Source organism: Meles meles, chromosome 8 (genome assembly GCF_922984935.1).
Source record: "Meles meles chromosome 8, mMelMel3.1 paternal haplotype, whole genome shotgun sequence".
NCBI classification, from domain to species: Eukaryota; Metazoa; Chordata; class Mammalia; order Carnivora; family Mustelidae; genus Meles; species Meles meles.
In genome coordinates, this window is record NC_060073.1 from 105,406,533 (window position 1) to 105,433,795 (window position 27,263).

The following is a 27,263-nucleotide window of genomic DNA, read 5'->3' on the forward strand; positions in this document are numbered from 1 at the left end:
GAGCGAGTCCCACATCGGGGTCCTTGCTCAGCAGGGAGCCTGCTTCTCTCTCTGCCTCTGCCTGCTGCTCTGTCTGCCTGTGCTTGCTCTCTCTCTCTCTGACAAATAAATTTTAAAAATCTTAAAAAAAAAAAATCAGAGCAAAGAGTGATTAGAGATGTGGTTCTCTCCAAGAGACAAACTGCCCACGGGGGGAACTAAATTTTGCTCTATAAATCACCACTGTGAGGAGGGGAAAAAAAAAAAAAAAAAAAAAATCAAAGTCAAAACCCGGAACACCCCCGAGTAATGCAACATGGATGGACGAGTGTCCTTCCCAGGAAACTGCCAGGCGAGCAGCCTCTTGTCCAGAGCAAAAACAATCCCACCTACCCAAGGTAGCTAGTATTTCAATCTCTCACCCTGTGACTGAGGTCAGGGACGTCGTGTTGGCTTCTTGGTCTGGAATGTGTGCTTCAGAAGAACTGGTCCGCAAATGGGTAACTTTGTGCTTCTTGCCATTCCCTTTGTCCAAAGGCAGCGGAAACCGTTTGATTTTTGGTTTGGTTTTAGTGGGAGCCGGCACTGAGGGGCTGGCTGACGGCTGTCCAGGGGACGGAGAGCCCCCGGGAGAGGCGGAGCTGGCTTGCAGAGCTGAGGATAAAGCCTTGTTCTGCTCCAGCCCCATGCTGTTGGGGGCATCTACTGTCTGGGTGAAGTTGGATCCCTGGGTCCCTGGTGCGGAATCAAGTTCACGCTGGGAAGGGAGAATCCCTGTCTTGCTGGCAAGGAGCTGGTTCACGTGCTGAAGCTGATAGTGTTCTTCCGCTTCCCCAGAAGGCGAAGCAGCTGTCATGCCCGCAGTCTGAGCAGAGGGGAGCGCGCAGATGCCAGGCGCCGCTGTCATTGTAGCAGCCGGAGTTTGTGAGGTGCCCAGTTGTGGAAACATTCCTGAACTCGGCGGCAAGGCCACAGGCTGCTCCTGCATCCCCAGGCTCTGCTGGCTGGCTTTGATCAAAAGGTTGCTTATTGAGCCGATATCTGGGGTACCGAGCAACCTGGGGTTGGCTAACGCGACATGTCCTGGAACGGATGCACTACTTGTAGGGGTTGCTGTGGTGTGCATGGATACAACATTCAAGACGGAGGAACCGGCTGCCAGGCCAGACACAGGCCCCGCGGTGAGGTGGCCAGTATCCTGGCTTATTGTAGACGCGCCCGCCGCCGCGGCCGCTGTGCCGCCCACACTCTGTGGTAACAGGGGTGCCTGTTCAAAATACATGATGCCAGATTTAGACCTTTTTATGATGTTGGGGACAGTTCGGTGAGATGAAGTATTAAGTGACCCCAGCTCTAACAGGTTGGGGTGGTTTGGCAGCTGAGAGGGTGTGAAGTTAATCAGGGTCATGTTAGAGACCACATCAGAAGGGGCAATGGTTGAAGGGGTGCTAGAGGGAGCGAGTTTTTTATTCTTTCGGGTGTGTAGACGAGATATGGGTCTTTTCTTGAGTCCAGAGGATGGAGTGGCTACTGTGGTACTGAGGTCTGTCCTCTGGCTGGCTTCTGAAACCAAAAGTTGGGGATCTGGAGGAGGCTGAACCCCAATAAGTAGGCCTGAAGGAGGACTGCTGATGTTAGGTGGGAAACTACTTTGAGCAGCTGCAGGGAAGGAATGTAAGTGCTGGTGATGAGGCATGGGGAGCAATCCTTTGCTAGCAGGAGGGAACAGAGATGGAGAAGTTGGCAAGCTTGGATTTAGTCCCGTGGCTAGGGTGAGACCACTTCCCATGGGCCCCAAGACTGAAGTATTTGTCTCCATCACATTGGGTGTAGAGCTAACAGAAGAGGTCAACTGGATTTTTTGGGTCACTCCATTTGGAAGAGTTTGGAGAACATAAAGTGGCTGCATGTTCTGGTTAACCACAATGAGTTTCTCAGTGGCTGGTTTCAGGTGGGGTGGAGTGGTCTGGACAGCTGCATTAGAAATCTGAGATGGGCCAGGACTCTCGGTAGAATTGGGCACATATTTCTGGTTCTGGATAGGAACAGTAGGGGAAACAGGTACCTGAAGGCCGGGGGTGCTACTGTTTCTAGTTAAATCCTGATTGTTGCCATGACCTTGCTCCACTGAACCACAGGGAGGGCTGGAAATGTGGTCTGCGTCCATGTGTCCTTGGATAAAATGATCGGGAGTCATGTGGCCTTCGGGCGTGGGATCCACTCCTGGACTCAGCAGTGCCGAGTCGCCTTCGGAGGAAGCCACAGACTTCTCTGTGATGGTTACTCTCTTCTCTCCCGAGTCGGAGATCACAGCCAGTCTACTGGGATTCTGGCTGGGGACAGTGGGACTCCGGGTGGTCAGGACAGACAGATCGGACGGCAGCTCCAGAGGCAGCTCAAACTGCTCCTCTGCCGAGATGGAGGAAGAGACGCTGCTGTCCACAGGCTCCGCCGTCGGCAACTGCTGGGAAAAGACCTCGAAAAGACCCATGTCCTTTTCTCGATTACTGTCAAGACCCAAACCTTCACCCAGATTCAGGAGTTCCGACGAAGAGGACTCTGGGCTCTCGCCCAAAGCCTGCATGGAGGGAGTGTTCTTCAGTACAAAGTCCATAATGTCCGAGGGCAGGATGTTCCCACAGTCGTCACTGTTGTTGTTATCCGAGTCCGACTTCAGGAGCTCAGTATTGTAGGTGTCCAGGAGGTTCTTATCTGACGGGGTGCTTGTGTGGACCCGGCGGCTTGACTCCAGTGAGCTGAGCTGAGCCTCCAAGGAATCCTGTCCCTGGGTTTTAACTCTGCTTACGGAGTGGCAGTTATCCATCTTTGGCTCGTTTTTGTGGCCAACGGAACTCTTAATGACGTGTTCTTTCTCACTGGGATCTTCAGGTCGCTCGATCTTTAAGTTCTCTGTTCCGTTTTCTTTCCCATTTCTTTTCGGAATTTGGCTGCTTTTCCTTGTGGTGGCTGTGACGCTAGTATCGCTCTCTGTGCCGTCATCGACGCCATCCAACTGGGAAATTTTGGGAAGGTCACACTGCTCCTCCTCCCGAAATAAATTATGGGATGCCAGCCGCTCATCTCCACCTGAGGAAATCACTGTTCTGGTGAAATTGTAATAGTATAGGTCATCTTCGTCGGAGGTGCTCAGGTCGTCAGCCCCATCCACCTGTCCTTCGGCTGATCTCTTGCCCCGCTTCTTCCCAGTGGAGCTGCTGTAGAATGGAATGTCTTCCTCACCGTAGGATCTCACTCCATACAGCGGGGTGAGCCCGAAGAACATGTTGGAGCGCGCCCGGGCACTGCGACGGGGGTATCTCCTCTTAAAAGCGCCGTCCTCCTGAGGTTTGGGACCGTCTGGAAGCATCAGGTTTCTGTCCTGTACCGGCAGATTCTGGTAGTTGTTACTCTGAGGATCCTGGGATGAGGTGTTATTGGGGCTTGGCTGGGCCACTGGACCATCTCCTGGACTTTCAGAGGCTGCAATTGGTTCTGTGGGAGAGGCAGACTCTACTTGCAAAGGGGACACGGGGCTCCCTTCCTTCAGTGTATTCTTGGACTGGCCCTCACTTTCCATTTTGAGAGGTGTCAGTGTTACTTTGACTGTGCGCTTCCGGGGTGTCTGTAATTCCTTGGCAGATCCCTCTACTTGCATGGATGGAGCTTTGGGGACTCCTGGAATGGAGAGGCCTTTATCTCCAATCTTATCAGAAGAAACATTATTACATGGCCGTTGCCCCATAAACTCAGGAGTCAAAACCTCATCCACAAACTCGGGCTTTAGGGTTCCCTCTTCACCTGTTGTCACCTGACCCGGTTCCAAAAAAGATTTACTGGAATGTTTTTCTTTGAAAGTTTCTTTACAAGACTTTTTCCCTTTCTGTCTCCGGTCTCTGGAACTAGATCCCATGTGTTCGTTGATGATGGACGATCTGCTGCTCACTCCAGAGAGCTTCAAGGTTTTGACTCCCGCATCTTCATCGGGAGGGGGGTTTACTGATTGGTTAGAATCTATGTGTTGGTCCCGATCGTTCCTCTGCCCTCTCAGATGGAGTGGGGGGAAGGAGAGAGCCTCTTTAGAAGAATACGGCCCTGAAGAGAGTTCAGCGAAAGTGCCGATCTGGCTAGCATTTAGTTCTCCAGGTGCTGTATTATGAACCTGTGGGGCCAGTTTGGGAATGCCGGGATAAGCCCCGGTATGTGCAGACCCCTCTGAGCTCTTGGAACTTGGCACTTTGGTCTTCTCTCCTTTCAAAGAGGAGCTCTTGGATCCCAGGTCTGAAGCGCTGGAATGCTTCACTTCAGAAGAGGAAGACCCATCCAAGTGGCTGGTTTTAGTGCCCACTGTAACTACTGTCCTTTGCAAATTTGAAGAGGTGGGAGTGTTTTGCCCTAAATTAGTATTTGAATTCAGTGGTCCTAAGACATGATCAACTGCTTTGGCACTTGACTCAAGATCTGTGGCAGTCCCAATGGTGGAGACTGAGGAAACACTATTCCTGGAGTAAATACCCCCAGTTCTCATTGGAGACATTATCCGGAGTTTAGACCGCTGGGGTGACAAGGAAGAAGTGCTGTGACGCCTGGAGCCAATGCTTCGGAGTCCAGAGGAGAGTAAAGGGTCACCCACTGTGACTATTTCATGAGTGGTTGGGGTAGGACTTCCTGAACAAGAGAGAAAAAGTAATAATGTCTATTACAGAAAGAATGAATGTGTGGTGGCCATTGTTTTTAATGACTTGGCAGTGGCTTATAACTGAAAGCTGCAAATCAAGATTTTCAATGAGTAAAGCCACTAAGGCCTGGAAGCCTGAGCTGACCTTTTTGGGGCAAGTTAGTCAATGAGGTAAGTCCTTTACCTGCAGAAGGCAACGGCCGACAGCCAGGGGATCTCTGTGTTGGAGAATAACTAGGTGTTCGAATCCTAGGGACCTTTGAGATGACGTGATAAAAACAGGAGCTGGAGGTTTGCGAGTGAGGTCGGTCTGGTGAGGAAGGACTTATAATTTCAGCTGTGTTTTGACTTTCTTTAGATGAAATTTCTGTGGTAGGAAAGAAAAACTCTTACTTTAAAAAAAAAAAAGGTCCAATTAAAGTATCAAACGAACCAATACAAAGCAAGCTGTTAGGTAAAGATCGAAATAGAAACAAATGAGACCTCCTAGAGAGACGACTTTCCCCACCTTCAGTCACAGTATTCTCCCAAATCTAATTCGAGTCCCACCTTGATTAAAGACTCACCTGCAAAAGATGTGGGACTGTGAGCGATGGTCCTGTTTTCATCGTGCTCCACGGTGCTGTTGATATCTGGCTCCACCACCGGGGGGCGGCACTCCACGATCTTGCACGTATACACACAGCGCTTGCGAGCGTCCGTGGTGCTCCAGTAAACCCTGGAACACCTGGCAAACAGACCCACAGAAATCCCTGTGAGTGACAGGACAGTAGCGGAGACGAACATCTGCCAAAGCCTCTTCTCATCCTGGCTCCCCTGGTCTCCTTGATTTACACAATTTAGCTTTACATCACCGATTCTTATTATACGTCCCCTTGGCTCGGGTGTTCCAGGGTTTCTGAAGTTGTTGGTTTTTCCTAGCCTCTCAGAAAAGAGCACCAAATCTTTTTTTATTGTAGCGTAAGCAGGAGACAAAAATAGTAAAATATCCTAAAAATGCAGAGAAAGGAAAATACTAACATCTACTGCAAGATATAGTTATTGGCCTTCAGGAAAGGACTACCATAGCCCCCAAGGTGTACACAGAGGGGAAAAAGCAAACCTGAAGTGTCCCCTTTGGGAGAAAAGCCCCACAAGACAAGGGAAGTGTAATTGCTTCTGATCTGCTGGATGCTGACGGAGCCTGGTTTATACAAAGAGCTGCCAGCTCAACATACAGACTGTGTGGCCAGAATTGGAATGCAAAATAAACTGGTGTATAGATAGCAAAATGATACTCCAAAACGGGAGAGACAGAAAGGGAGTTTTAAATTTACACTGTCAGCCCGCTAGAAGTTTAAGCCACTTGCTTCACGTAGGAGAGAGGATAAATGTTCACTGGACAATATGATCATTATTGTGGGGGGTTACATATTTAGCTTGAGGACCGAAGCCTGAGGTGTTTGATCCACTACAGCAATCGGGACCTTTAAATCCAAATACATGGAACTCAAGTGGAATCTTAAAAGAGACTGACCTTGTGTTTTTTTTTTTAAATTTAGGTTTTATTTGGAAATGATTCTGAAAGTATGCCAATAATACATTCCTTTTATAACTGGATTTAGTGGACATAAAAGGATACTTTAGTCCCAATCTACAAAAAGTAGCAAAAAAAGTAGTGAATTTTAGGTGGCGATTAAAAGCAGCTCTCCATTCAACGAGCTGCTCATTGTTCAGGGTGCCCCAGCTGTGGGGGCTGGTGTCTTGGCTCCATGCTGCTACTTACTGATATCCAATAGGAAAAAGCTTATCTTCACAGTCAGAGAGATCATTCAGGATTCCTAAGCAGTCAATTGTCATGGAGCCTGATCAAGGAAAGAAGAACGGGTGAGAGGAGGTAATGAGAAGGCTCACTTTATACCCAAAGACTAGGAAGTGCCCCAGCGACAGAGCGAGGCTTCGCCCGCCAGAGGCCCGCGTCATACCAATCATCATGTGGATGTTCTCCGGCTCCAAGCCATTGAGAAACTTTCTTCTCAAGCTGATTCCTTCAAAGTCCACAAACACTCTTCTAAAAACTTCAAATCCATTCTCAGGAACCACCTAAAACAAAACCCAGCTGTTAATGACAGCCTATTCCTTGACACATTCCATGTGATACTATCTCTTAGGGCAAGTGCAAAGCCTCTCAAAATCACTGCACTGTCTCACAGGAGGACTGCCGTATTTCTCAGAAGGCAATTCCAGGAACACACAGTAGGAAGGTGAAACAAAGCTTACCATCTTGCTGTTTCCAGCCTATTTTCTCTGAACTCCTACAGAATTCGAAAAGCAACGAAGCTCTCACCTCGCCTTTGATCAGATCCCGATGTCGCTGGCAATACACTTTCTTATCATCCAGGAAGACACAGTTCTTGGCGCGAGAACACATGAAGTGGTAGTTGCTGGTGCAGGATGTAAGGCAGCAGCCCACAGTGGCTCCTGGCTTTTGGCAGAACTCACATCTCTAACCATCCAGAGAGAACAGAGCCTAAGTCAGACTTTCAGATGTTTTAAGCCACTTTCCTTCTCCTCTGTAGAATTACCCCATTCTGGGTTTCCTACAAGTCATTTTTTTTTTATCGGTAATCAGCTGAATTACAGAGAACTAATACGAACCCTAAAGCCTCGTCTACAAATCCTCTCTCCCATTGTCCCTGGGGCCCTGGAACTATTAAAGGTAAAGATTACACTTTGATTTAGAACTTAAACAAAACGTTTTGTTTCTAGGATGCACGAATGATTTATAGAAGATAAAACTTTGAGGACTGATTCTAAAAACATCATCTTACTAGAAAGCTACTATATCCAAAAGAACTCACTTCTACAAAGATTACACCAGGCAGAAACACAAGGGTTCTCTAGTTACTAGACTTAACAGATTACAAAGTTATTTCACGATTCAAAGATCGCCTTCAGTGAGGCTGTATGTCACCACCTTATCCTGTCACGGTCACGGTCTGGGCTCCCCTCTCCACAGAAGACTTTTTGTTTGTGCTCTCCATACAATCTACATGGGCTTTTTGTTTGTTTCTCTCTCTCTCTTTCTTTCTGATAATTCTTTATCTTCTCCCCTCTTTCAAAGTATAGCTTTTAAAATTTTACTCCTTCATGGCCTTTCTGGTGACTCTCAGCATCCACTGATCATTTCCTTCATCCTTCTCCTGTGAGTGTATTTATGTGGGTTTTTCCTATGGAACCACAGAGTGATGATTCAACTGAGACTTCCAAGATCATTTTGTCTAAATCACTTAATAAAGTAACACCTTTCTTGCACATTTAAATTGTCTCCCAAACTAGGTAACACTCTGTCTTTTATTTCTTATGCACCACCCCCAGTGGTCAGAGTAGCAATTTGCCTACAGTATACACCAGCATTTGTCACTGGCTAACCATTCTGAAGGCAGTGTAAAACCTCAATGAAGTAACATGAAGCCACAGAGAGAACATCTGGAAACTGAGGGGAATCTTTTCCGTAACATTTACACCAGGTCTTACCAGCTGCTTGCCCCTGATCACAGCCATGTGCACATTCTTTAGTGATCCATCATCGTCTTCAAACACTTCTGCTGACCACAAAGCGCAATTTACATGTGTCCACTCATTTTGGCCAATGTAAAGCAAACGGCCAGCATCCTATGAAATCAAGAGATTTCTTTTTTCTTTAAAGAATATAATGTCAAAGAAGGTTTTCCTTGGTATAAGCTTTACCTCAGTCAAGATAATATCAATAATAATTATTTAACTTGGGGATGCACACAAAAATCAAAACTCATTACTCAATGTTTTTCTGTTTCCACCTCTTACCTTTCTAGAATCCATAGGTGGGAAATATTTTATAAACATAGAGAATCAAAACACAAGCAGTATGTGGTAAGTTTATGAAAGTGTGCACTGATTTCTTTAAAACCGTATTTCAAAGCCAGTCCTCTCAGCTTGCATTAAAAGACCTTTTTTGGGCGCCTGGGTGGCTCAGTGGGTTAAGCCTCTGTCTTCAGCTTGGGTCATGATCTCAGGGTCCTGGGATCGAGGCCTGCATTGGGCTCTCTCTGCTCGGTGTGGAGCCTGCTTCCCGCGCCACGCCCCCCCCACCCCACCTGTCTCTCTGCCTACCTGTGATCTGTCAAATAAATAAATAAAAAATCAAAGACCTTTTTTATTATAAGCTTACTATATGCCCAGTACTAAATAAAGCTTTATAAACATTATTTCCTTTAATCCTCATAGATTTAATCCTCACAGAGCACAGAAATGAATCCAGGCAGCCGCCAGAACTGGGGATCTTCACCATTCTGCCTGCCCACGTTAAACACAAGCCTTTCATACGCAAACTTATATACTTTACTGATTTCCATAAAATCTTTTTGAGAAATCTCCTGTAGAAACTATTAGACATCAACAGGTTAATTTAAGGCAACTCATTATTATTATTATTATTTTTCATTTTAAGTGGTCTCCACGCCCAGTATGGAGCCCAATGTGGGGCTTAAACTCACCATCCAGAGATCAAGACCAGAGCTGATATCAATAGTTGGATGCTTAACCAACTGAGCCACCCAGGTGCCCCAATGCAAATCATCTTTTAAATCAACTGAATCAGTTACAGAAAAAAGACCGCAAGTGCCATAAGCTAGGTGACAAACATTCTTTAAATAAATGGCACCCAGTCATCGAATTTAGACACAAAGGATCGAACAGTTCACATGAGCATCTGCTCCGTAGGACCCCGTTCGCCAAGGTACTTACGTTAGCACTGTCATCACCATACGTCAAACACAACGCACACTGTCTATTATCTTCTATGCCTGGGGGTGGGTTCAGTTCTGGACTATCTTCTCGACTCCTATCAGTACCTTGGAACCCAAAAGACATCCAGTTAAAAGCGGCAATACTAGGTCTGATTTCCAGGAAGAAGAAAATCAATTTGGCTTAAATAGTCTGTGGCTTATAAAATAAACACCTTCAAAAACTGTTCAAAGTTATGCTATCTCACCATCTGTTAAGGAGTATTTATATCGATTTCTTGTTATCAGGCCAAGCTAGGCAAAAATAATGATTTTATTACATTTAAGGATGGACCTGAAAATTTCTTTCCAACGTGCAAGTATATTAAATTTATGTTCACAGAGTTAATCAGCTGCATCTAGAGAGAAATGGATAATGACTCATTTGGTGCCTTACTCAGAATTGGTGGTGTAGGAGGATGGAGAGGAGTTGGAGAGTCTGGTTCCCCAGGACCTTTAGGTTTGGGAGCTGGAATGATTTTCTTCATTAGAGGAGGCTGCTCAGTGTGGCTGTTTTCCTCTCGCTCCTGCCACTGAGCATAATTATGGTCAAGTGAAGGTGGAAGCACTGCGTTTGGTAACATCCCACTGCTGAAAATAATCGATTCAACAAGCATTTATTGAACTCCTACGATATACCTGGAACTATACAAAATAATCAAATTCTTGTTATCATCACGTCACAGCCCCATGCATAAGCCATTCACAGGATATAAGGACCAGCCACAGAATCTGAAAACTGTTTCAATATACAGGACTTCATTATTTTAAAAAAACCATATTCTTGGTATATGACTCTTGGTTAAACTTCCAGAAGCAATTGATAACTTTCCCATAGAATCAAAAGGATTTACTGGAATAAAAATTTAAGGTTAAATATGAGAATCAAGAGCAATAGTAAACGCAACTTGAACTGAGTAATACAGAGCCCAACTCTTACAAGTCCGAATACCAAGCTACACATAGAAGCACGTGTATTGTACATATGTCCCAAGTTAAGCCAAGCTGCACAAAACATAATAAAGAAAAAAGAGGGGTGATAGACTATAATAACCATTAAGTATTAGCTCTAAATCAGCACTGAAAAGGCATTTCAACAGACTAATTTTTAATCTTAAAACCTAGTCTAAAGAAACCTTCACCTAGAACTCTGATTTCTGGCTGATGAGGTTGGGAAAAAAAAGTAATACTGAATTTACTTACTTGCTTGATACTTTATTTGGCTCCCAAAACCTAGACTTTTTGACACTGAACCATGGAAAAACACGTTCCATTTGCTAACAAAAAAGCAAACAAACAAACAAAATGTAAGCATGTGAACATTCATTTGGAAACCACAGAAAACCAACAACTTCACACCAGCTTCTAAGTCAATACGAGGATGCTTTCAGGCCACTGAGGGAAAGTTCAATCCACTCTGGTGACCTCGCCAATTTCCTCCCAAAGAATCAGAGGAATGAGTTAAACCAAAAGATGTTTTACACATACAGCAAAACAAAACGGAGAAGAAAACAAATCCGTTCTGTTCGTGGAGTAATTACCCATAGATAAGCATTAAAAACATGAACTATTAATATCATTCACCCGAATAAAGAAGGACTTGACCATGCTGTTGGCTTTTTTAATCTCTGGCTGCCCTCCATCTGAATTAATGGCTGCTTGAATGATCTTCACGATATCATCACTGAACTCCAACTGTATACGAAAACAAAGTATTAATTATTCATAAAACAGTGTGTTCTCAAAACCACTTCCTCTTCCCTCCTAAATCACCCAGCCCAGAGAGCCAACAGAAAATGGACACCCTATTTTAATGCCGTGTAATGTCTCTTTAGCAGAGGTCTCTATAAGTCAGTTCACAATTACCTTGGGGCAGTCAAGAGAAGCCAGACTAATAAGGCAAGCAGGCAAGTAAACTGGCTCTATCACGCTAAGTTACCCAAAGAGGGCTGTAACTTTTTATTTGGGTTAAAATAAACAACTGAACAGCAAATATGGACCATGAGATAACAGATAATCATTCCCATACATTCTTAAAACCATAACTTTAAAACATATCTATTTATAAATGAGTATCTTATATAGAAAGATACAATATTTAGACGTGATTTTGAGAGGGGCAAACCAAGTACCTTCACATTAGCATCTGTCCATGAACAGTTTTGTTTGTTTTTTTTTTAAGATTTTTATTTATTTATTTGAGATAGAGCAGGGGCACAGAGGGAGACGAAGGAGAAGCAGGCTCCCCGCTGAGCAGGGAGCCCAACGTGGGGCTCGATCCTAGGACCCTGGGATCATGACCTAAGCCGAAGGCAGATGCTTAATCAAATGAGCCACCCAAGTGCCCCTCCATAAACAGTTTAAATAAAAAATAATATTCAGAGAACTCAGATGACAGCCAAATTAAAAAAACCTTTTAAGACACTACCTTTCCATCTTCTGAAACACAGAGTTAAAAGAACTCATATATTTTTAGGTATTTAAATCCGCACGACATTTCTAAATATAATACAAACCATCTCTTGGTGCTTATACCCAGCCTCGTCCCCCAAAGACCCAAAGGAGCTAAACTGGCATTTGAAATGTTGGTAGTCTGAGGTAGAGACATACCACAGATGTATAGTTCCCTTGGTCCATTTTCCTCTTGACTCCTTCCAGATCTAGGGGCTGCTGATCTTCCTGTTTGCTGACCTCAGTAAGCACGGGTGGGTCCGGTCCTTCTGGGGAGCTGCGGGAAGGTATACTCTCCTCCGTCTCAGGATTTAAGTCTGGAGGCTTGGCAGCCTATTGCCAGGAAAGACAGGTTTCTTTTATCTAACACTGAAAATGAGGCATCGGTGAAAATTCTATTCAAATTAATAAAGATGGTACTGAATGATACATATTATAAAACTTGACGAACATGAAAATAAGCACAGATTTCTTAAATAATAGAAAAAGGGCGTTAGAATGAGCCGGTTCTGTAATCATTTGACCGTGTAAACTTAGAAGTTTGTAACTTACAAATGGAGTATGAAGACTTAGAAACTGTCCAGTTCCTTATGAGGGAACTATCCTATTCAAACAAACTTTCCTATTCAAACAATGGAGCTCTATGAGGAGGTAAAGCAGCAGCTTAGCTCTGAGTTCAAGTTATCTGTGCGTTTTTTCCAACATTTTACCTTGTGTTTCCAATGACTACTCCATAATGTACAGTTCACAACTTCAATGGACAAAAACTAGTGGTTTACAAATTCTGCCTTGAGGAGCCCTCGGGATTTCCCAGAGTGAGACAGTCCATGACTGTCAGAGTAGGCCACCACTCTCCCTCTCATCCAGATTATTCCAACTGCTTCCTGAACACTGTTCCTGCCTCTAGCCTCCGTCCTCGCCAATCCTTCCTCCCTCTCCAGTCAGAATCTTTTTATTTTTTTCTAAGAAGCAACTCTGATCAGGTTATTCTTCACTGAAGCCTTTCATTGCTGTCCCCCCAGGGCCCTCAGAGTATAAAATACACATTTCTTATTAGTAACAGCAAAGAAAATCCCCAGAGAAGGTCCTACTCTTGGTACTAAAGGTTTTCTTTCTTTTTTTTTTTAAAAGATCTTATTTATTTATTTGACAGACACGGATCACAAGCAGGCAGTGAGGCAGGCAGAGAGAGAGGAGGAAGCAGGTTCCCTGCTGAGGGGAACCCGATGTGGGGCTCGACCCCAGGACCCCTGGGATCATGCCCTGAGCCAAAGGCAGAGGCTTTAACCCACTGAGCCACCCAGGCGCTCCAGATTTTTTAATTTATTTGACAGAGATCACAAGTAGGCAGGGAGGCAGGCAGAGAGAGAGGGGGAAGAAGGCTCCCCACTGAGCAGAGAGCCCAATGTGGGGCTCGATCCCAGGACCCTGAGATCATGACCTGAGCTGAAGGCAGAGTCTTAACCCACTGAGCCACCCAGGCGCGCCCCCCGCCCCCCGCAAAGATTTTCTTAATGGTTGAAAGACAAAGCAAGTCTTTCAAAGTCTTTGTCTTTGAAAGACAAAGTAAGTCTATAAAACTAAATGAAGAATGGAGCAAATGAACGCGCTCCCTCGCTGGGTGAACCCGCCCAAGAATGAGCTCCCAGGGCCAACCTGTCGGTAGCGAAGCAAGTGGCTGGTGGTCCGAGAGTTGAGCAGAGCTGTCAGAACCTGCTTCAGAGAGATCTGCAGCTCCTTCTCCAGGGCCAGCCGCCACTCTGCAGGGTGCCGCTCGGTGCAGTTCACACAGGTGTAGGCCACGCTTTCTGGCAGATTAGACAGAATCTCATACATCTCATCTAGAAAAACAAAAACCCACAATGCTGAGGTGCTCTGAAGAGTAGCAGAGAGGGAGAAGAGAACACTACTCCCCTGAACTTAATACAAAGTTGTACCCTGGGGATGGCAGCAGGACTCTAACGTCCCCTAGGAACCCAGCACGTATTGATCTCTGAAGGGACACTATTAACGCTAGCCGAGGATTTGGTTACTGGAGAACCAACAGGTTAAGGTACCCACAAAAAACAGCAAATACATACTTTAAAGGGACACATTCATGATAAATGAGCACACCTTGACAAGAAGGTGCTTATAGAGGTGGAAATTTCAGAAGACTTCAAGCAACACGGCCATAACTTTACGTTTACAAATTACTTTGGGGGCTATGAATGTACCAAGCAAGAAGAAACTGTAATAAAAAGACTCCAACCTTCTGTACCTGAAAGATTCTCACATTTGGAATGGACCCAGCGATCACACTTTCCACATTGCATCATCTTACTCTCGTAGTCATCGTCATCATAACACTTATCACAGAGAGGGCAGAAGTTTCCTGAAAGCAAAGCACACTTTTCAGCAGCGCTCTGGCTTACACCAGTGCCTCCCAGGCCCTAGCTCCGTGTGCCAGCTCTCCTCTGCAGCTGCTCACAGGTGCCAGCGGGGACCTACCATGCAACACTCACACATCTGTCAAGTGTCCAGGTTTTCCTGAGCTCTTAGAACATCCCACTGATTTTATTGAGACTCATTTTTAAAGGTCACGAGGTAGAGTTTACAAAGAACACAGGAGAAAAAGAATGAGAGAATGTTCTCTCTTACACATTCCAAAGAAAGGTTTGTATTTTCAAAAAGAGGTGAAGAGGTGGGATTTAAAAAGTGGTTAATTTACACTCTCTCCTTATTCTTAATGGTTTAAGTTAGAGCTCAGAGCAGCAGTTCCTAAAATTCAACACAAATGACAGCCTTCATCAGTTTGCTTTATCCATGAACCCCCACTACTCTTTTTTTTTTTTAAAAGCTTTACTTATGTATTTGACAGAGAGAATGAGCACAAGCAGGGGAGCAGCAGGAGGCAGAAGCAGGCTTTCCACTGGATGGGGAGCCTAACACGGGACGCTATCCAAGTACCCTGAGATCATGACCTCAGCCACAGGCAGATGCTTACCCAACAAACAGAGTCACCCAGGCACTCCCCCTCTGTTATTCTTTACTTAATAGATTACTTTAAAATAAATTCAATAGTAAACTCTGTATCATTATTACCATAAAATGAGTTATTAGGTATAAATTTTTCTAGCCTAACTACTAAAATGTTTGACTCAGTACCACCTAAAATCATTTCTGAAATCAAATGTCTATATACCTCACAATGGGAAATACTGGCTTAGAGCATTTCTTCTGTGGTTAGTTATTACAAAAAGGTCCCCTTAATTCTTCCCATATAAGTTAACAAAGCATATCTAATACTCCGCTGTAAAGAGCAAGATCAGGAACTTAGTAAATGGGTCTAGATGGTGTCCTTGACAAGACGGATAAAACTTTTTACTTCATTGCACTGGAGTGTCCAGTTCTCCTTCAAAACACCAAATACAACTTCTACAAGTTGACAAAATTGGGTTTTTTAAAATACCTTTAGCAAAGAGTTTGGCACAGTCGTGGCACAGTGAGAAATCGTGAGACCACTGTGCATCCCACCCTTTGCCTGGAGTTGTGGATCCACAGCTCTTGCAGCGAACACACTTGGTGCAGATCTGGAAAAGGAAAAAAATTCAACAGGAATTCCCTATTTTTAAGAGCTCATCTCATTTAAAGAGACCTTATACGCAATCCGTTTCTCAAGCTGACCTCTTTCCTGGGTTGGCTCTTCCTAATAATGAGACCGACAAACGGTCACAGGGACGTACTCCAGCAAGGGGATCCCCGTTACAAGCCCAAGAGCCCCATGTCAGTTCTCTCTGCAACAGCGTGATATGGGTACTCACCCAAACTTTCTTTTTCTTGGTGGGCTTGGTGGGGTAGTTTGGTCCCAGGCACTCAGGGTGATAGCTGTTTCGGCACTTATTACACTCCAGCAGCTGCTGTAGGGAACACAAAGGCAAGGGATGAAGAGGTACACGTTTCTAGTTATGAAGTAACTAAGTCACGGAGATGAGAAGTACAGCCGAGGGAATACAGTCCGTGAGACTGTCATAACATGTGACACCAGATTGGGACCATGCGTCTCGTGGTGAGCAGAGTCGCACACCTAAAACTCACATCATATTGTATGTCAGCTAAACGCCAATTAAAAAAAAGGAAGAAAATATGAAGGCAAGAAAGTGGGTATCACACACACACACACAGATGAGCATTTAGTGCCCAATTCATATCCACCTTCAAGTAAGTATCACACATCACTAGAACAATTTACATTGTCTCCTAAATTATTTTACTCTCAAAGAAAGCAGTGGGACTTGTGTCCTGCCAAAGGCACCCAGATGAATATTCTTATCAGGCAGACTGGAGTTTTGGGGGGGGATTTTATCTGATGCCACATTTCTCCTATATTCCCCAAATTAAAACATAAAAATAGGCAATGAATTATATCCAATTAAATAGTCAGAACAGACTAAGTCAGCAGAGGAAAAATATAGATACAAAACCCTAAATCAAAAGGCAGAAACGGAGATAGAGAGTAATGCTCTAAACAGTTCTGTTACTTAGTTTTATACCTTGGTAGCCTGATGCTGCCTTCCACAAACATGACAGAACTTGCAGCGGCGACAACACCAGTTCTCCAGCTGGTCCTCCAGGGGGCGCTCATTCTCCTCTAAACAAAACTTGTGGAAGGGCTCACAACAGACTTGGCAATACACAAACTAGGGTAAGACCGGAACATAGAAGTTGTCAAATAACATGTAGAGACATCAACCAAATGCTATTTACAGACTTCAGGCTTTAGAAGTCCAATGGGGGCGGGGTGTGTGTGTGTGTGTGAATGTGTGTATTTTTTTTTTTTAATTTAACACATAATCATTTAGCAATGACTATGAAAAAAAAGCACAAGATTAGGCACTGCAGGAGAAGTAGGGGCCTAAAGTAATAATGGTAGGATTTAAAAACAACATAAATGTAATCCCAGATTTACCAGAATGCACTAAGTGCCGAAGGTGAGGTACGAGCAAGAGCTATCGGAAGGGGGAAAGAGGGAGGGTTAAAGGCTTCCTACAACATACTAAAGACAGTTGCAAGCTCTCGTTTGTCCTTTCCATCTCTAATTGTAGAAATGTTATTTTCATGTTAAGGAGTTTTTAAAAATTTAAATGAGGATGACCCAGACTTTTCTTTTGCCATAGCAGAATTATTGGGACAACTGGTCAAAGCTAAATAAGGTTTATAGATTAGATAAGAGTAACTGTTAATTTCCACACTTTGACAGCTATATCGTGATGATATGAGAGAATGCCCGTGGTTTTACAAAACACATAGTAAAATATTTAGATGTAAAAGGACAGGTCTACAACTTCCCAAATTTTAGAAAAATATATATATGTGTTATATATATAAAATGTATGTACATATTTTATTTCTCACTTTGTAAAATACAGACACACAAAGAAAAGGATAAAGGAAATAAACATATGAACATTTGGGAAATGTGGGTGAAGGGTATATGGGAATTCTTTGTACTACTCTCGTAACTTTACTGCAAATCTGAAATTACGTCAGCATAGAAAGTTTTTAAAAATTCTAATGTCTGGGGATCTGTAGGTGGCACAGCTGGTTAAGCACCTAACTCAGTTTGGGCTCAGGCTGTGATCTCACGGTCCTGGGACCCAGCCAGCATCAGGCTCTGCACTCTGCGAGTCCGCTTGAGAGTCTCCCTCTCCCTCTGCCTGTCCCCACTGTGTTCTCTCTCTCAAATAAATAAATAAATCTTAAAACCAATAAACAAACCTCGAATATCAGAATTCATCAAACACTGGTTACACTTTAGCAGGAGTATGCTGCAGGCGGTGAGCTAGTCATTCTCTAGCTCAGTTTTTAGGAATCCTGTGGGGTTGCTGTGCACAACTACACAATTTAAATAAAAGCAATTATACTCTGAAAGAAAAAACCCGTTTTATCACAGAAGTTGAAGGACTGGAGGGACAAGTTATTCCTGTGGGCAGCATATGTGTGGAGGGAAAGCATTAAGATTATGGGCAAAAGAGATGCAGTAGACCCCTGACATTTGTGAATTGAATATTCTTAGTGTCAGTATTATCTAAAGCAGCCCCACCACTTGGAGCAATGTTATTGTTCATAATAGGCACTAAAATATTTGCTTAATGACTGAATACCATCATTTATAATGGTATTATATTATACTATATATATAGTATATATATGTGTATATATACATAAAATATAATATATATGATGTACTATATATTATATTTTACAACCACACAATTTAACATAGCAAGTGGGCAGGACTGAATCTCTTAGCTAGTGAGTCTGCCTGATTGCTCAACACGTACGCGATAATCTGGTCTTGGAATTCCTTCATGACCTTAAAACACACGTGATAAAGTAACAAGCTAAGGAGGTATTCTGGAAGTGAGGACTGGATGAATGACAAGCTACTGCTTCCGATTTAAAATTGTGCTTTTACTTCTTTATTGCAGAGGTGGCAAATACTCACTGCAAAAGACTCGAAAGGATAAAGAAAGATAAAGAGGCAACAAGGCACTCCTAATCCAATCACATTTTCAAGATTTTGGTGTAAATCCTTCCATAATTCTTTCTGCATATACATTTTTTTTTAAGATTTTATTTTATTTATTTGACACAGAGAGATCCAAAGTAGATAGAGAGGCAGGCAGAGAGAGAGAGAGAGAGGGAAGCAGGCTCCCTGCTGAGCAGAGACCCCGATGCAGGACTCGATCCCAGGACCCAGAGATCATGACCTGAGCCCGAGGCAGCGGCTTAACCCACTGAGCCACCCAGGCGCCCTCTGCATATACATTTTTAAAACAATGTCCAAAACCCAAAATGGGATCACGCTTTACATATACTACTTTGTAACCTGCTCTTTTAACTCGGTGATGTGTCATGGACACGTCAATATCCATCTATATTATTATTATTATTATTATCTTTGCTCTTATATGCATATCCTATGATTAAAGACTCCCGCCCCTTATTGACAAACTTTAGGTTGTCTCCTATTTATTATCATCATGAATAGTACTGAAATAAATCCTTGTGCTTACCATGTATAGAGACAGAAGGGTTCATCACATATATATGTATGTATTGTACACACACATATAATCACACATACCTACGCATCCAGATACCTATTTGTTGATTTCTCTAATTATATCCTTAGGATAAATGTCTTGAGTGCCACTGCTGGGTTAGACAGTATGTTCATTTTAAGGATAAGGAATTTAAGGATAAACTTAAAAGGATGAATTTAAAATTTAAGGGTAAATTTAAGGAATTTAAGGATAAATATGTATTTCTAACTAACTTAGATTCCACCAACAGGAAGTCCCTATTTCCACATGATCCTTTTCCCCCCACATGATTTTTTTTTAAAGATATTATTAATTTATTTTTGAAATTTTATTAATTTATTTACTGAGGAGAGGGGGGGACAGGAGAGGGAAAGAGAGAATCTCCAGCAGACTCGGAGCTGATGGGAGCTCGATCTCACAACCCTGAGATCATGACCTGAGTTGAAACCAAGAGTCAGATGCTTAATCAACTGTGCCAACCCGGTGTCTCTAAAGATTTTGCTTTTTTAAGCAATCTCTATGGCCAATGTGGGGCTCAAACTCACAACCTCCACCCAATGAGCCAGCCGGCACCTCTTCCTACATGATCTTTTTAATCATGCTTTAACGTCCAATTTTCGGTCATCAGAAGGCTTAATGACCCCTGCTCACCATGTTTTTGTTTCTCATTTTGTGAATTACATATTCCTGTCCACAGCCTATTTATTTATAATGAGCGTTGTTCCTTTTTCTTATTAATTGCTAAGAGCTCTTTATAGACAAGGGGATTTTGACAGTCAATGTAAGATAGCTATTTCTTTTTCCAGAAGTGCACTATATCATTTCTGCCATGTTTGGACATTTAGCAGAACTATCAGAACTCTAATAAAAAGAGTGCATTTAAGAGATGAGACCATTAAAACTTTCACACTCAGTAATTCTGCTCCTCTACTAAGAAGCAGATTCCTTCATGAAATCTATAAAAAACTTCTGAAGCATTTCATTAGCTGGATTGAAGTGAGGTCAGTAGGTTTCCCCAGCTGGCTCAGTCAGCAGAGAGTGCGACTCTTGCTCTCTGGGTTCTAAGTTCGAGCCCCACAATGGGCATAAAGATTACTTAAAAAAAAAAATTTTTTTTTTAAAGATGTTATGTATTGATGACAGAGAGAGACACCGCGAGGGAGGGAACACAAGCAGGGGGAGCTGGAGAAGGACAGGCAGGTTCCCGACTGAGCAGGGAGCCTGATATGCGGCTTGATCCCAGGACCTGGGGATCATGACCTGAGTCTAAGGCAGACGCCCAAGGACTGAGCCACAAAGGGACCCCAAAGATTACTTTAAAAAAATAAAAAATCAAAAATAAAGAGAGGATAGTACCTGCTACATACCAACAAGACAGAAGAAATGATTTCTTTCATCACAGCAAAATCATCTACCATTCAACTGTCTGGGGTACCGAGAAGCAGCTTCTCTTACCTCTACGTGCCCACTGCTGGCACAGAGAAAGCAAACCACTCTGGGTGTTATAGGGACAGAGGTCAAGATTCCTAAGCCTCCCATCTCCCACACATTTTCTGCTTCACAATCCTCCTGCGGAGAGAGAGACGGATCGTTTATGCAAGTGTTCTGGTGACACAGCTTTGGATTGAGAGCAAGGCCGGCAATCATCAATTCTGAGCGACACCAGGGTGGCGAGAAGACTTCGTTTCAGTGGGTTCAAGAGTTAACTGCTGCTTTAAAAACTGTTCGTTTTAGACAGAAACTGTTAAAATGCTCACCTACTGACTTACTTCATGTTAACGAGAATGCAAAGATACCCCGGGAGTGACTTTTCCTTAGAGCTTTGCTGATTCAAGCAATCATCAAGGTTGGAGAATTCTCGCGTGAAAGAATTATTTCCTCAGATGCTGTTCTCATCCAAATGGACTTTTTCGCTCAGGCTGATGCCAGCGTTCATTTGTCCGCTCGTAAAGGGTGACCTCACGACACTGACCAGAGCTCTCTCACACGTGAACCCACCTGCCAACGGGGAGCTCTCACTCCCTGACTGGGTGCTGAACTCCCCCTTCCATCAATACCCTGGATAACACCATTTTTCTAATTTGAAGCCCATCACGCTCGACATGCTACGTGGTCACGAAACACTTTTACCTTAAAGTCCACTCTGATCCTGTGGACTCCATCGGCGGGGATTTTTTGCTTCGAACTATTGCCATTGGAGAGAGTGCTGAGGATGTTCAAAGTGCCTGTGTTCTCCTGCTTACTGACTGGAGGTGGCTTTTCCTATAGAGATAGAAGACGGATAAAGAACAAAACCACATCCCACTTGCCCATACTTTTGCAACAGGTAACAATGCAAACAACCAATCTAATTAAGAGCTCTGGAAACCACGCTTCCAACACAAGTATCCCACAGACACAGAGAGTTAATCTTCAGATTCTTTTTTCCATGGAGGCATTTTATGTATGCATTACAGCCCTAGAAGAATTCCGGGACTTTCTCCCTCAGTGGGTTCTTGTCTTGCTTTTTCGTGGTCCATGATGCCAGCTGAGGTTGTTGGCACAATAAAACCAAAGAGACAGCATGGGAGCAGTTTATTCTGCCATTTTCTAGATCATTTTTCTAGATCTTTGGGCTGCACATCGAACCTGGGGCTGATCATTCCACTCTTGTTAAAACAGTCTAGGATGGTCACAGCAGTGTCCGCAGCTCTGTGACCATCAGTGATTTCAACTCGTCAGGGTAACCATGCTTTTTCATCACAGTTAGAAGCCAGACAATGACCTCGGAGAAAGGCTTCCTAAGACCCTGGTATCTGCCTCTCTTTGGCATTGCTGGTGCACTAGCCAGGATGCTCACCACACCATTATGGGGGCACAGAGAGCTGGCAGAACGAGCCAGAAGAGTCTTTCTTTTTTAACTTTTTTTTTTTGAAAAATTTGTTTATTTGAGAAAGAGAGAAAAAAGCGCATGTGCTCACAGAGAGAGGGGCAGAGGGAAATGTGGAGGGAGACTCTATGCTGTTTGATCCCGCTACCCTGAGATCATGACCAGAACAGAAATCAAGAGTCAGACAATCAACCGGCTGAGATACCCAGGCACCCCGAGCCAGAAGATTCTTAAAGACCTCTCTCTCCACATAATAAACATAGTGGACATAGCGAAGGGTGACTGCTGTAGACCAGTATCACTAAAGCATGCTCAGGGCAAAGAACAATCATAGTAAGCGCCCTGTGGTGTCAGCCTAAGCACAGAAGGCCACAAAGAAGGGAAAAGACAAAAATCAAAATGAGCGAAAGCCTAACTGGAAGTTCGTCCACTTTAAGGAGGTCCACTGCCACCTACAGAGAAGCAGGTCCGCGGGTTCACTCACTCAGTCACGTAAATGTCAAGGATAATACTATGTCCCTGCAGAATGGAACACATCCCTGAGCAATGGCTGAGAAACAAATCTCTCCTCACCTTTTCTTTTGGTTTTTGTTTTACAGGAATACTTGGGCGAGGAGCCACTTTTTTCTGCTTGCTTTGCTCTGGACCTAAAGAATTCAAAATAAATTGCAGTCAGATGCCACTAAACTCAGAGTTCGTGCTAAACAGCAATGACCACCTCAGGACTTACTGGCCTGTGAAGAAAGGGGCATTAGAAAACATAAAAACTGACTTAAGCTCTAGGCTTTACAGAGGAAATTAAGACAATACCTCCAATTTAACTGGTTTTTTGCTTCTATTTCTTTATTATTATATAAATAGCTTAAAAGAGAGCTAATTTTCCTTAACTAAAGGCTCAAAAATACACATTTTGGGTTTCCAAAAGCTGTTTAAGAAAGACACTCGTGTCCTTTGCTGGTATTTCTGGCTCAGCAACTCCTTCTTGCCTTCCTCACTCACCTGATTCTGGTGGTGGAGGCTGCTTTTTCTTGGGCTCACTAGGAGTGGTCTTGGGAACTTCTTTTCTCGGTGGTGCTGTGCTGGAGGGCTGTGGAGGGGTCACTGGCACTGGCTGGGAGGCCTGCTTGCTGGACTTCCTGGAAGCTGGCGTGGTAACTTGTTTGGATTCAGGAACTGGGGCAGGGGCGTTCCCTTCTTCGCTCTTCTCCTCAGTGGGCTTTCGAGGCGGAGGTTCGCTATTGCTTTTCTTGGGGGCGGGGTCCTCTCTTGCTGACGGGGCAGGCTTCTGCCCAGAGTCCACCACGCTCTTCCCAACGCTGCTCTCCTTGCTCTCTTTCTTTTCACTGGTTTTAGACTTTTTCTCTTTCTTTTTCACAGCTGGGGGAAAAAAACCAAGATGATTTATCTGTAATAAGTGAGAAAAACTTTTTTTAAGACAGAAGCAGAGGGATGTAGTACAATCATGTTTATTGTGCCCTACAGCTGAGTCGACACTGGTCAGGTGAGACGGGGGTATTTGTGTCACTCTCGGAAATGGAATGGACTGGAATTGTTCCAGGAATTTAAAAATTTTTTGGATTATGGAACATTTCAAAGTAAAGGGTCTAGTAAAATGAACCCTCATGTAACTGCCACCCAGCTTCAACCACCACCAACTCGCTGGGAAGAGCAGTCAAATAACGAATGAATGAGCAACTGGCATTCCATTTATACCAGATGTACATGACTCTGGCATTAGAGCAGGAAGCATTTGGGGAAGATGTGCAGACAACGCTACCTTTTGCTTGCTTCTGAAGGTAGGCTTTGGAAGGCATCCATTGTAGATTCTGACATTTTCTCATCCTAGGATGATAAGGGACACCAAAAAAAGTAAACAACATTTAGACGGAAAGCCATTGAAACAAGTGTTAATTTGTCTGCAAAAATCAGTGAACCTTCACTAGGGTTTATTTTGAGAGGTGAAAAAAGTACTCAGATTCAATCTGAGCCTCTGAATGCTTCGTTTAGCAATTTTACCTACCTTTAGGGTCTAAAAGGAATAAATATCAAATTATTTTTGAAATGGGACTCAAATTTCTTATAACCCAGTACTAACTTAGCACCACACCCACAAAATCATCAGCTGGTGTTTCTTAAAGTCAGACTGGTTCTGCTCCCTTATGAGATTAATGTTCGTATAGTAATCTGAATAAAAATGGACGAAAATTAACCAACAAGTCCTTTGTTTGACACTGCGATGCAACAGATCTATCTCGGGGGTTTTGATACACATTTCACTCCTCAATTTAACTAAAAAACTAAGACTTACTCTGAAGTCTGAAACTGAGCTGAATACATTTCAACCCCTAAATTATAGTGCAGGTTTATCCTGCAATCATGTACCTTTCTGCTGATCTGTGATTTGTCTCATTTCTTTCCACTAGTGGGACTGAGACAAGATTCTTGCTTAAGGCCAGACTAAAGCAGAGCCCAGAACTACTTACTGTCTCCTAGAAACCGTCTCCCCTGAACTAACTTCTCCCAACCACATTTTCTATAAATCACTTTCATGTTACCATTCATTCAGCAAATACCTATCGCTAATATGTCCTCCGTGTGGCAGGCCCTTTATGAGATGCTCTGTCACTAAAATTTGTTTGTGCAACTTTGACCCATTTAAAACAAATTATCCGGGTGCCTAGGTGGCTCAGTGGGTTAAAGCCTCTGCCTTCAGCTCGGGTCATGATCCCAGGGTCCTGGGATCGAGTCCCGCCTCGGGCTCTCTGCTCAGCAGGGAGCCTGCTTCTCTGTCTCTCTCTGCCTACTTGTGATCTCTGCCTGTCAAATAAATAAATAAAATCTTTAAAAAATAAACAAATAAAATAAAACAAATTATCCCAAAGAGCAGAAAGTGAATCCACAAACTGACTTAAAAAAGAGAGAAGAGATCGAGTAATCAAAACTTTCAGATCAAAAACTCCATGTGCATGAAAATATTCTGGGAGTTAGAAAGCCAAGGGCCTTAGACTAAGATATCACCACTTTTTTCCTCAATGCCATAAAGATTAATTTCAATTGACCTGAAAAATTATAATACAAATAGATATTATAATATATACATTAAATATAAATTACAGCTCAGTTATATGGAAATATTTCATATTTCATATACATATACTTCTATATAACTGACATAATGTATAAAATATAAATATATAAATTCATCAGTGTTTACATGGAAGCCCTCCAGAGCTGCACTGATATGGTAGCCACTAGGCACATGTGGCCATTTAAATTTAAATTAATTGAAATGCAATGCAATTAAATAGCAGTTCCTCGGTCACACTAACCTACCCCTCCAGTGCTCTACAGCCAGGTCCGGCTAATGGCTACCACGCGGACTACGCAGGCAGAGACTACTTCCACCACTGCAGGACTTTCTACTAGACAGTGCTTGCCAGAGTATTTCTTTTTTTTTTTTTTTTTAAAATAAAGATTTTATTTATTTATTTGACAGACAGAGATTTCAAGTAGGCAGAGAGGCAGGTAGAGAGAGAGAGAGGAGGAAGCAGGCTCCCTGCTGAGCAGAGAACCCGATGCGGGGCTCGATCCCAGGACCCCGGGATCATGACCTGAGCCGAAGGCAGAGGCTTTAACCCACTGAGCCACACAGGCGCCCCCCGAGTATTTCTTATTTAAGGACAGCCCAAACCTGGCCACGTCACAAAATCCAACTTCTGTAACTAGCCTTGCACATCAAGGAGACACGACACAACCACACTCAGCCTTCTGCTGCATCCCCGCAACAGTCCAGGCATGAACACACAACCGCCACGGCTGAGAGGTCCACACCTCAGAGGAAGACACCCACTCACTTGCAGCACTGCTTCTTTATATTTCGGCCACCAAACTTGGGTTTGTCTAAGCAGTTAGTACAAACACCACAGTCCTCAGGCACCTGGCAGCCGGGACACTGCCCACACCGCCTGGATCGTCGCCCTTTCTTTACTGGAGGTTCCTGAGGCGCCTTGTTTCTGGTAACGGGTTTAATTGGTTTGATGGGCGGAGCAAGAGGTTCAGCATCTTCTGAGCCAGCAATTGATGATTTGTCTGTTAAAGAAATGTGTCATTAGTTCCGACGGAGTATCTAATTCCTTCTTGGGAGCAGAGGCGGAATTCCTCAAAATCCACGCATATCATTATATACATCCGAGCCTCATTTTAACTGGGACTCCAAAAATGAAATACATCATAATAAAAATATTCTTAGGCAGAAATCAGAGCCTGTTTTAACTAATTCTTTAAATTAAAAAAAAAAAAACGCCTATAACTTGCAGCTTGATGGAAGCAGAAGTCTGAACACTGAGAACAAAACACAGTCTAACCTAAAACCAAGAATGTGAACTGACTGCTTCCTAAGATTCTCTGAACCTCTCCACTTTTTATGAGCAGTCACCTAGCATTTAAGTCATCCAGCATCAAAACGCAACCATGAGAATGTGCCTCCCAGACCTCCAAGCACGGGGGACGGAGCTCACTGACCAAGGGCCAACAGCTGCCTCTGAAATCCAGAGGTCCCAAGTAGTGACTGAGCACGGCAGGGATACTAAGGCGGGCCCGTTCCTGGGAGACAACCGTCAGCTTTTGCTCAAGGACTCCCTGACATCCTTGCCAAGCTCTCTGGGAAAACAGTCTGGGAAGATTCTGCCCAACCCTCCCCCTCTCTCTCTTTCCTCGGGGTCACACTTGCACAGCAGCCTGACTGTTACCCCAGCCTTCCCCAGCTCCCTCCCATTTTCTCTCTTGGGCACTTTCTCTACTGTAACCCTTGCATATTTAATACACCCTTCCATTTGCTTTTTGGAGGACCCAGACTAACACAAAGTGCTATGAAGAGCCTACTAGGTATCCCCAGAATGACCAGCAAACTAATCAAATCTCCTCGGACTTCAAGGCTGACACCCCTGACCTACCATCATTCCCCATGGAAGACAAAATCTTCTCTCGTTCTTCCCATGGTAAGGCACTCAGGGTGGGCATGTCATCAGGAAACACAGCTCGTTTTCGGCCAAGGGCAACGGCAGCTCTTCTGCAGACATGTTTAATGCGGGGTCCTCGCACAGAGGTCTCTGATGAATCACTTTCTTGACCCTGAATAAGAGGCAAGTCAAAAGGAACAACAGCAAGCACACATGTTGAGAATGTAAATAAATGAAGCCAAGGTGTAGCTGGTAGGTTATTACAATCTAGAACCACATATACAGTTCTAGCTATTCCCAGATGACAGGCCATGACAATCTACAGAAATCGATTAGCTCTGTATTCTAAAATGGGCAGCCAAAAAGGGCGGCAGGGCTCTTAATCAAAAAAAACAGAAATCAACTAAGTTTTTATTTGCCATTATACCACTGCTTTAAAAC

General features: G+C 43.7%; 1 protein-coding gene across 5 annotated transcripts in view; it reads right to left on the reverse strand.

Annotated features, from left to right (window-relative positions):
- The window catches only part of KMT2A (lysine methyltransferase 2A), a 76,321-nt gene that overhangs the window by 14,810 nt on the left and 34,248 nt on the right, over window positions 1-27,263 (reverse strand). For 2 of the 5 annotated variants that reach the window (XM_046015185.1, XM_046015187.1), the window contains 24 exons: window positions 26,817-26,994; window positions 25,719-25,953; window positions 23,642-23,706; window positions 22,864-23,241; window positions 22,438-22,511; window positions 21,126-21,257; window positions 20,451-20,564; window positions 16,440-16,586; window positions 15,711-15,806; window positions 15,359-15,479; window positions 14,168-14,281; window positions 13,564-13,748; window positions 12,067-12,240; window positions 11,041-11,151; window positions 10,660-10,733; window positions 9,854-10,047; window positions 9,419-9,525; window positions 8,171-8,308; window positions 6,981-7,139; window positions 6,619-6,736; window positions 6,420-6,498; window positions 5,221-5,381; window positions 4,839-5,021; window positions 402-4,644 (listed from right to left, as the gene is read on the reverse strand). In XM_046015185.1, the coding sequence (XP_045871141.1) occupies window positions 402-4,644; window positions 4,839-5,021; window positions 5,221-5,381; window positions 6,420-6,498; window positions 6,619-6,736; window positions 6,981-7,139; window positions 8,171-8,308; window positions 9,419-9,525; window positions 9,854-10,047; window positions 10,660-10,733; window positions 11,041-11,151; window positions 12,067-12,240; window positions 13,564-13,748; window positions 14,168-14,281; window positions 15,359-15,479; window positions 15,711-15,806; window positions 16,440-16,586; window positions 20,451-20,564; window positions 21,126-21,257; window positions 22,438-22,511; window positions 22,864-23,241; window positions 23,642-23,706; window positions 25,719-25,953; window positions 26,817-26,994 (7,580 nt within the window). Of the gene's footprint in view, window positions 1-401; window positions 4,645-4,838; window positions 5,022-5,220; window positions 5,382-6,419; window positions 6,499-6,618; window positions 6,737-6,980; window positions 7,140-8,170; window positions 8,309-9,418; window positions 9,526-9,853; window positions 10,048-10,659; window positions 10,734-11,040; window positions 11,152-12,066; window positions 12,241-13,563; window positions 13,749-14,158; window positions 14,282-15,358; window positions 15,480-15,710; window positions 15,807-16,439; window positions 16,587-20,450; window positions 20,565-21,125; window positions 21,258-22,437; window positions 22,512-22,863; window positions 23,242-23,641; window positions 23,707-25,718; window positions 25,954-26,816; window positions 26,995-27,263 lie in introns of all 5 variants that reach the window. The other 3 variants (XM_046015184.1, XM_046015186.1, XM_046015188.1) reach the window with 2 other exon arrangements.